The sequence below is a fragment of the Cryptomeria japonica genome, chromosome 1 (assembly GCF_030272615.1).
Source record: "Cryptomeria japonica chromosome 1, Sugi_1.0, whole genome shotgun sequence".
NCBI lineage: Eukaryota > Viridiplantae > Streptophyta > Pinopsida > Cupressales > Cupressaceae > Cryptomeria > Cryptomeria japonica.
In genome coordinates, this window is record NC_081405.1 from 117560263 (window position 1) to 117571365 (window position 11103).

An 11103-nucleotide genomic window follows, 5' to 3' on the forward strand; every position below is an offset into this window, starting at 1 on the left:
ACATTTCTCTTGGGAAAATCTTTAACAATAAATATGACTTCATTGTCTTTAGAGATGCATTGGATTCTCAGTGCTCTTATTCATTATTAAATTCAAAATGAATAATGGGTTGTATCCAACTAGATATTTTGTTTGATTATAATAGAGTAGTAAAATAACCAAATAGTGATATTATTCTAATATCATTTTTTCCGTTGATTTCTAAATTTAAAATAATTAATAGATTGTATCCAAGTCAATTTTTTTAGTTTGATCTTAATAGAAGACTAAAATAAACAAATATTAATATTATTCTAATATTATTTTTAGCAAGAAATTAAATAAATTGATGAAAATAAAGGTTCACACTCAAATATATTAAATACAACGAGTCACACTCAAAAAGATCTACAATATCAATGTACATTTATTTATTTATTGAAATAAAGTAAGTTAAAAGAATAATACAAAAGAGGACAATAAAGAGACTACCGTCAATATCACTAACAAATTTCAAACAAAACAACAACAAAAAACAACTAAACAAAGAAAACTATGTGAACACAACTACAAGGCAAAGTCTTGATAAACAAGAAACATACAATCTAGTTTTAAAATAACTTTACAACCCCCCCCCCCCCCCACACACATATACATACATACATACATATATATATATATATATATATATATATATATATATATATATATATAATAAGTATACACACACATATAAAACTCAAATGATACAATTTTATGTAAAAGCTACCTGATATTTTCATATTATATATATGTATGTGTTTTTTTAATTAAAAATATAATACACAAATTATATTATTTAAATAAACCATATTAAACTATAAAAAATACAATACTAAATTTCTAAAATGTCAAACCTACACACACATATGTATATGACATATACATATACATTTTATATATATATATGTAAAAACTAACCTAGGATATATACATATACTTCTAAATTAAAAATATAATACACAAATTACATTATTTAAATAGATCATATTAAAATATTAAAATATAATACTAAACCTCTTAAAAATCAAAATCATACAACTTTATTTTAAAGCTACCTGATATGTACCTAAGATATATATATATATATACTTCTAAATTAAAAATATAATACACAAATTACATTATTTAAATAAACCATATTAAAATATAAAAATATAATACTAAACCCCTAAAAAGTCAAATGATACAATTTTATGTAGAGGCCACCTGCTATTTTCATAGGATGGAACTGCATGCATATCATAGACGTCGATTTTACTGCATGCGAATCAGAGTTTAGATATTTACTCGTCCTAGATTCCAGAGAAAGCATTTATTAATGATGCTGATTTCTCCTTGGCCTTTGAGGGGTATGGGAAGCCACAGAGCACTGAAACAACACAAAAGATGCCACCCAAAAGATGCGTCCAGAACCATAGATGAACAGATTGACACAACAGATCAGACACCACAAAAGCTGCATTTCAAGCTTCGATAGCTTTTTGGCAAACTGTGAGCTTAGAAGAAATGCTTCAGCTTTTTCTTTGTTTATTTTGTCAAAATCTGCTTTAGGACTTGCAGCTAGCATCATTCAACCCATCATTTGCAATTACTCTGACACCAAAAAGATCTTGCCCCTGATCATTAGCCACTTTGCTCCATACATGTTATTTTGAATTCAGTAAGAAAAATAAATTTTACAAAGGCGGTGAAGTGTAGTTGTACTAGCTCTTCAACCAAACTGTCATCTTCTTTTAGCAATTGAAGATTTTTTAGCAACCTAGACATGCCAACAGAAATCCCACAGCATGGAGATAGGGAAAGAGAGCCCAGTGATAAACAAGACACTGTAATAAGGACTTTTGGGTTTCGATCGGAAGGAAGATTCAAGGTCAAGCCTCATAGTTTATGGAAAAAATTCAAGAGCAATCTACAATGTCAAGGCAAATGGGCAGAAGTAAATGGATCAATGGGGGACTTGGGCACCTTCGTTCCCATTGTAATTGCCCTTACACTGGTGAATGGCCTGGATTTAGGCACCACTCTCTTGTTCACAGGGATGTACAACATAATAACTGGGTTGCTTTTTGGTGTTCCCATGCCAGTACAGCCCATGAAAGCCATTGCTGCAGTGGCAATTAGTGAAGGGAAGCATTTGAGCATCCCAGAGATAATGGCAGCAGGAATCTGCACTTCAGGAGTATTGTTTGGGCTTGGAATTACAGGGCTAATGAGGTTAGTTTATTGGCTTATTCCCCTGCCTGTGGTCAGAGGGGTGCAACTCTCACAGGGCTTGGCCTTTGCATTCACAGCTGTCAAATACATAAGAAAAGAGCAGGATTTAACAAAGGCAAAAGCTGGGGGTGCAAGGCCTTGGATGGGTTTGGATGGACTTTTATTGGCTCTTGTGTGTCTTGTCTTCATACTGCTTGTAAACGGCTCTGGTGATGATGGTGATGACTCAAGTCAAAAGACTGAGGAAATCCCACAGGTTTCAACACCCATGGATGAATCTGAGAATGCCCAAGTAAGGAAATCAGTCTGGAACTTCAAGGTTTTACGTGCAATTCCATCTGCGCTTATAGTTTTTGTGCTTGGTATTGTGCTTGCCATTGCTAGAAAGCCTGAGGTTCTTAGTCATTTGAAATTGGGCCCATCCAAGCCTCATTTGATAAAAATCTCAAGGCATGAGTGGAAAACAGGATTTGTCAGGGCTGCAGTACCCCAAATACCTCTCTCTGTCCTCAACTCTGTGATTGCTGTCTGTAAATTATCCACAGATTTGTTTCCCAACAAGGACGTGACTGCAACTTGGGTGTCTGTGAGTGTGGGGCTGATGAATTTGGTGGGCTGTTGGTTTGGGGCCATGCCTGTCTGTCACGGAGCAGGGGGCCTTGCAGGGCAGTACAAATTTGGGGCTAAAAGCGGGGCATCTGTGGCGTTTTTAGGAACTGCAAAACTGATCTTGAGTCTTCTTTTAGGGAAGTCCTTGGTTAAAATACTGACCCAATTTCCCATTGGTTTGTTGGGTGTGTTGCTTCTCTTTTCAGGTATTGAGCTCGCCATGGCCTGCAGAGACATGAAATCTAAGAAGGATTCATTTGTCATGCTCATGTGCACAGCAGTTTCACTCACTGGTTCCAGTGCTGCCCTGGGATTTGGTTTTGGACTTGTTCTCTATGTAATTCTCAAATTGGGAGAGATGGAATTTTCACACTGCATGACCATTTTCCGATCGTTGTTCAGCAGAAGAAATTTCTCGTACAACACCTGAACAAGATGGTGGACACATGGCAGGCATCAATTAGTAATTATTCTTGTTTAAATGTGTTATTGGAAGATTGTTAGCAAATAATCAGTTGATGTATCAATAATTGAGGTGATAGACTCCAAATGGCACCTTGCTAAGTTTTGAAGTACCTTTCTATGGAAGTGTGGTCCTTTATGCTATGTTCAACTTCCTTCAAAGAGCTTCTCACTTGTAAAAGCAGACATAGCAATCCCTGTCAAACACTGTATGTGTTTGATTAGCTGTAGTGTGTAGAGTAGGGTTGTATTGGTAGTGTTTCTCTACTATTGGTTGCTACTTCAGTGTAATTTCTCACTTTGGTATGTAAATATGTTCTTTACAGATGCTGAGACTGTTTTGGCATATAGCCACAACCTTCAATAGAAGCACATAGCCGTTATCTTAAAAATATTGTATGATTGTTTTTGGCTTGTGAATAGGATCAGATTTGTTAATACATTCATCATCATGTAATGACAAAATATCACCATCTTTTAAATGTTACATATACTAGCATACGTTTACTTAGGGCTGATGAGGCATAGAGTTAAAAAGCCAACATGTGGTTCGCATGAGTGCTGAAAAATTCTTCAACAGGTGTATGTATAAGTTATAAACCTCATATCCCTGCCATTAAACGAATTTCCTTATACCAACTTTTTAAAGTAGCTTTTGGTAGTCAGCATTACCACTAAGTGGCTAATTTTCTACGGTTGCCTCCATTTTACTTTTCAAGATACTTTGTAATACATAAGTTTTGCAAGATAGATTTTCTTTGATCTAGGCATATTCATGTCTTAACTAGATTTAACTTGCATTCAAAAGGAATAGTTGTTTTCCAATTGGAAATGTGAAGAGAATTGCTTATAGCATGATGAAGATCATACTGACTACTCTCTGATAATTGCTGAATGTAAATAGATTTTCTATGATTAGTGCTCTTGGAAAGTTGAAGATGATCTTTTGCTTCCCAAGCCCACGTCATCAGTATGATGCAATACAAGACAGATGACAAGCCCTAGGTTCCACGAACAGAAGATGGTAATATGGTATTTTCTATATGAAGAACATCAAAGAACTCAGCCCACATGAATTTATGTTCTTAAATTTTGGAAAATGATGTCTGTATTTGTATTTTGCAGGACGCATCTCATTTGTTTAATCCTTATATGGTATTCGATGTTTGGGAGTATCCCAAAATAAACTTTTAATTTAATCCAGGTTAGAATGAATGTTTATCAGAGTAGTAAAGTACGACAAACGATTCATAAGAATTTTTACCTAGGTGCAGCAAGTACTTCATTGAAATCAGCAAATATATTATGTTTTCTCCGTCACTAATATACAGAATTTGTCCTTGAAATTCTTGGAGAGCAAGTTATTGAAGCAATTTCAATCATATGACAGGCCATTCTTTTCTGATTATCTACGATCAACTAAACTAGAGCAATCATCCCATCAGTTTCACAAGTAGCTAAAGTAGTCAACAATTGATTCTATTCATCAATATTTCATCACATAAATCTTACCAAAAACTCACACATAATTGGTACTAATCTACTTCCTTATGCAAGGGTACAATAACTACGAAACTTAACTTTTTAGAAAATTAATTTTTTTTACTTTTACCCAAAATGAAATATCATAAAAACAGTAAATGTATACTTTTTTTTTCTTTTCATAAAAATAAATTCAAATAAAAAAATTACTATACTTAACAGAATAACATGATGAATGCAATCTATTCTTATTTTCTCATTGCATAGAGTATCATAAAACAAATCATGTAACATAAATGAGTTTTACCAGTTATCCCGCTAGGTGAGTTTTGTATCTGTCTCGCAAGCTTCGCCTGGTCAACTGCAGGAGGGATAGCATCATTTGGGTGCTACACCTCCAACCACAAACCAACGGTCTCCTGCACACCTTCCTACTAGAAGTGGCCCTACCCTTCACGAGGAGTATAGACAAAGGTACCTATGTGGTACCATCCGAGTATTGGTGTCGTGTGCCATATATCTTAATCCAACCATACCACTATAGACTTTCTTCTAAGTATGATCAATCAGGAATGATCTATGTTCTGGCTACAATTGTGAACCTGGTCCTTGTCATATGCAATGACTAATACGACACTTTGGCCAAAGCTTCATAAAAAGAAAAGTCTATGTTCACACACCCCTTACTTGACTTGGAGACTACTCTCACTTCCTAGGGTTTGGTAAATAAAAATATCAAGACCAATAACGTAAAAGAGTTTTGCTTATGTGATCACTTTATATTTATGAATAATTCCCTTTGCAATTGCAACTAGGAAGTATGGAGTTACTACCTTTAGTCCATCCAAGTTTGATAAAAGGCTTTCACTTTCATGCTCGTATTATTAAGCCAATTAACACTAATACATTTGGCCTCAAATTCCGACAAGCATTTCCAATTATCTATGGGATTTCTTTTGCTTTGTTGGATTGATTTTTTTTTTTCAAAAATTGCCCCGTGTTCGTCAGAATTTTGACGTGGTAAAATTTCACGTCGGAATTCCGATTAAAAACCAACGTCTTGAAATTTCACCTTGGCATTCCAACAAACATGTATTTTACCTATTGATCGACATATGTTCATCCGATGATTTTCACAACCTCTGGATGTTTTCTTACTCATCGAGATAACATAAACCGATGACCTCTCTTCCTATTGATCGGTGCGAGTTATCCTGCTAGTCTCATCAACCATCGAGATAGGTTAAAATGTCTTCAAGCGATGGGCATGATTTCCCCGATGTCTCTTCCCTCGGCATACCTCCTCCTGATACGTTATGTCTCCTCAGCATAATCTTTGACCCTATATCGTCTTAACCTTTGTTGATGCTTTTTACTTTTGCTAGTGTCTATCGAGAAAAGTCTTACCGATAGCATCATCGACCATCGACAATACATGATCTTTGCTTTGCCACTAGTGTGCGTTATGCCGATGGACTTCTCCAATGTATTATATCCCGCTGACATGATTCTAGTTGTGTTACCATCGGGTTGACTTTTGCCGATAGTGGAGATTTCGTATTTCATGCCAGAGTTCCGACGAACACGTGGTTTTTTTTTTTTAAGTAACTACGCGCCATCATTATATGCCGGCTCATTAGGGTGCGAAAAATTGGGAGGAAGCGGACACAATTGCTGCAGATAGATGTTGATGAAGAATTCGCCCGTGGCAACGGCAAGCGACCTTTACTCGTTCACAATCCGCTCTCTCTTTCTCATGAGTCCCTGTTGAGAATCGAACACGGAACCTCTTCCTTGCAAATTCGTCACACATGGGAAGCAACCCATTGGAGCTGGAACCAATAAACCCCAAGGAATTCACTCTACTTTTACTCACCAAATTCAAATTGAAGAAAATCGCAACAGCAGACGGCGATGCCATTGATCCACAACGGCCATCACCATTATTGTTACTACCTCTTACCTCCTATGCTTCATGTTGTGTACTGTACAAGAGGTTAGTCCTTTTGTTCTTGTCATCAAGATTTTTTTGCAAGTTCCTTTTCTTTCCTTGCATTCTCTTCTTTACTTTGTTTAATGGTATCGGCTTTGGAAAAATATGGATCCTCAACCTCCCTTACCTCTCCATTTTGCAGCTGCCAGTTATAAAGACAAGTCACTGGACATACCAATCGCCCCAGTTATGATTCACTATCCTTCTGTCATCAAAATATTTAGGTCTTGATAAAGTTATAATTTGACCTTGTGAAATGAGAATCCCAAACAGAAGTCCATAATTGAACATGTTGCTCCTCCCCTTGGTTGTTTCTGACTTTAAGTCTCAATTCATCGAGCCACATACCCCTAAAACGTCCATAGAATAAGATTAAATGCATCAATAATGAGTAAAACTTAAAATTAGGGCAATTATTAGGGCACATTTGCTCCAGATAGATGCTCGGCAGCAACTGTACAAGAGGTTGGCCCTTTCATTCTTGTCATTAAGATTTTTTTACAAGTTCCTTTTCTTTTCTTGTATTCTCTTGTTCACTTTGTTTAATGGTATCCGCTTTGGCAATATATGGATCCCCAACCTCCTTAACCTCTCCATTTTGCAGCTGCTAGTTATAAAGACAAGTCGCTTCATATCTTCTAGAGGGGTGAACAATTCTCTGCGACTGTAAACCCTTCCAGCCCTCAAAATAGCCCTTTGTATGGAAGCAACTTTTCTAGGTCCAAGGCTAGCTACAAATCGCAGAGGAGAAAACATCCATTCATGTGATACTACTAGGTTTATGTCAACGCCAACTTGGTTGGTTACTATAGCCATTACATGTTCGACAATTCTCTATGACTGTAAACCCTTCCAGCCCTCAAAATAGCCCTTTGTATGGAAGCAACTTTTATATGATTATTTAGGACTCTATGGGCAGTTGGTTGTACAATTTTCCCCACTGAAAGGGTCTCTTCATTTTCTCTAGTTAGCAGATAAAATTCCTCATCCTGGGATGGCTCTTTATATCATAGTAGCAAACATTGTTTGGGGAAAAAATCGGCAAACCAAAAGTATTAGATTTTTAAAAAAAAAAATCGGGATAAAATTAGAAAAAATCATATTTAAAAAAAACATAACAAATTGAAGGCATAGAGACTAAAACTATTTTTTAAAAAAACTTAAGGGTATTTCCATAGCTTAGAGATATAAAGAGCAACTAAAATAGAGTTTAACCCATGAATTGTAGAAAATTATTTTTTGTTGTTTACATTCATATTGCCGATTCAATCTTTATGTCAACAAGAGTTTCCCGCTTTTTATTAGATGTCTATTGTTCCACACTTCTAGCATATTCATCAATAACAAGGGCCTTTAACACATGGGGATATTTTTTGACATGTTCAACTGTCATTTCTTGTGTTTCCTCATCCATATCATCTATATCCTGTCTTGCATCTTCACAGTATACATCCTCAGTCATTTTCTTGGCTAGTTCATGTGCATCAATAAAAATGGGAAAAAAAATCAGATTTAAAAAAAAAAACATAACAAATTGTAGGCATAGAGACAAAAACTATTTTTTTAAAAAACTTAAGGGCATTTTCATAGCATAGAGATATAAAGAGAAACTAAAATTGAGTTTAACCCATGAATTGTAGAAAATTATTTTTTGTTGTTTACATTCATATTGTCGATTCAATCTTTATGTTAGCAGGAGTTTCCCGCTTTTTATTGGATGTTCGTTGTTCCACACTTCTAGCATATTCATCAATATTAAGGGCCTTTAACACATGGGGATATTTTTTTACACATTCAACTACCATTTCTTGTGTTTCCTCATCCATATTATCTATATCTTGTCCTGCATCTTCATAGTATACATCCTCAACCATTTTCTTGGCCAGTTCATATAACACAAGTTTTGGAAGAAAATTATCATAACTTTCATTTGAACCGTTGGATCTTTCTATAAATTGGGGGATAACTCTATAACAATGATTTCAAGAGACTGACCGGAGCGATTGGCTTTAGTGCAAGTTAAGGGCATCATTTTTTAGGTTTTTCTTCCTCAAAGTATGGTCGATGTCTATTAATTTGTTGTCTTGTAAGGGTGTTTTGAAGATTGAGAAGAGAATTTTGATGGGTATTAATCCCATTTTTGTCAAGTATGCCTAATTGGAATTGAATGTTTCCAAGGTTTATGTCACTTCAATTAAATAATTAGTGAAAACTTTGAATTGCTTGCTTGTAAATGAATGATTTAAATAAAAGGTTACTTTATTATAAGTATGATTTCTTAATTGAGATTACTCTAAAAACACCTGATTAAATTATCTTCAAACAATAGTAGACCAGTGCCTTCACCCCTGACATAATGTTGTAGTTAGTCTTATTGAATTTCTTTGCTCTGAAAGACCAATAAGATAGAATGAAGCTTGACATCCAATCCTTCAAACTGATAATCAAATTGAAACTTAACCCAAACTAAAATAGCATAGGATAATACATTGAAACAGTCTAAATGGATAGATTTATCACAGGGAACTAATCAAACAATTAAAAAGATAAATACCATCAGAGATGAAAAACACTTGATCTTTGTATTGAAATAAACATAAGATAATCAACTGATTACATATAGCACAATGTCTTTTCCCCAGTTTGGCATTTCCAGAAAATAAACCAAGATCATCATGTCAAAGGCATCTATATGAGTTGTAATCAAAATATAATATGCAGTTAGTCTTATTGAATTTGAAGCTTGCCAACCAATCCTTCAAACTGATATTCAAACTGAAAATTAATCTCAATCATAATAACATAAGATAGCACATTGAAGCAATCTAATTGAATAGATTTATCATAGGGAACTAATCAATCAATAGAAAAAGTAGATACCATCAAAGATGAAGAACACTTGACCTTTATATTGAAAATAGATAATAAAACCAATGGATTTCAATAAATATTGTCATCCACCAACTTGATACTGTCTTTCTTAAAAAATAAACTGCATAAGCACTGCATAAAAGATTGTCTTGACAGAGTAAAAAGTATAGATGAGATCTGGTTCCACAATGAAAGGGAATACCATTTCATATGGAATTAAACTTAAACAAGTCTAACTAAAGACTAACTACCTAAAAACTGACATTTCCTTGAGACATTTTTAAAAATCAAGTCTAATCTCACAACATCTTGTCACATTTCTAAATGTGCTCCAGGTATTTTTCCGACTTGTATGTATCTGCATCATGAATTATGTCCCTGGCGATGATCTCCAGTGTGACAAAATTCTCCATCTATTCTATAGTCTTTTTTAATTCAATTCTATCAGTCTAGGCAATATTAAGGGTGACATTGAGAAGACTAGATGGCATTCTGAGATCCATTTATCCTTATCTTTAATCTCACCTTTCTGATAAACCAATTCTAGGAAACCGTCGCGAGTTATGTGCTTGCACTAATCATACTCAATTTGTAACTGTTCATCAAATTTATTGTGTCTTCCCAACAACTTCTTTATCTTTTCAATCTCCTCATTTTCTGCTTTGGCTACTATTCTATCATGCAGTCTAGTCCCCAATCTGTTTTAAATCATGTTGTGTGAGACTGCATTATCCATGTTCTTCTGAAAAACTATCTAGAACTCTTCCAGAAATCCTTGCAAAGTCTCAAATTTTTTGGTTAACAATACAGAGGCATTATATATCCTCACACTTTGCATCTGTTTAAGCATCTTCTTGTTTTTTTGTTGTAATTCCTCACACTTTTTCTTCTACTATGAGTTATCACTAGAAAGAACTATTAGCACTGGTTGTCCACTTGTTCTCAGCAATTCTTCATACAATCATTTAAATTGGTTTCTTTCTCTTACTGTCCTGACCATTTGTGCCTTGTTAAACTTTGAGATATCTAATCCAATATCTGCAGAAACGATGGGATCAATCTCCCCAACTTTAAGCTTCATCATATGGCCAAAGACCTTATCAACATCAATAATCTTAGGTATTTTATGAGGAGGATATAAAGCCCATAACAATAAGGCTTCCTCATCTTGATCGAACCTTGACCCAATGAACACATCATTTACACCTTGCATATCTAATTTAAACTCCTTATCCTCTGAATGTAATAAACTATCAAAAATAAACAAAGCACTAAGATCCCATCTAGGAAATAAGATCACTCTAGCCTCTGTAAGAATTTGTTTCCCCTTTTGAGGAGTCATGGCCAATTCAACATCTATTTGTTCTTGTAACTTCCTCAAAAGTTCAGCTTCATTTTCTGGTGTAATGTTGGGAATAGAATCCCTCAACTTCTTTCCTTTGAAATTGTAC

At 34.8% G+C, this 11103-nt stretch overlaps 1 protein-coding gene across 1 annotated transcript; it reads left to right on the plus strand.

The window, feature by feature from the left end:
* The first annotated feature begins 1282 nt into the window (after positions 1 to 1282).
* On the plus strand, positions 1283 to 3746 carry LOC131026821 (molybdate transporter 1-like). Its single transcript, XM_059212460.1, has one exon. It carries the CDS (start codon positions 1787 to 1789, stop codon positions 3272 to 3274), a length of 1488 nt encoding a protein of 495 aa, XP_059068443.1. The 5' UTR covers positions 1283 to 1786; the 3' UTR covers positions 3275 to 3746.
* The last annotated feature ends 7357 nt before the right edge of the window (positions 3747 to 11103 follow it).

Excerpts from the sequence above, each read along its gene's own strand:
- LOC131026821 (XM_059212460.1), top strand. The coding sequence starts at position 1,787 with ATGCCAACAGAAATCCCACAGCATGGAGATAGGGAAAGAGAGCCCAGT.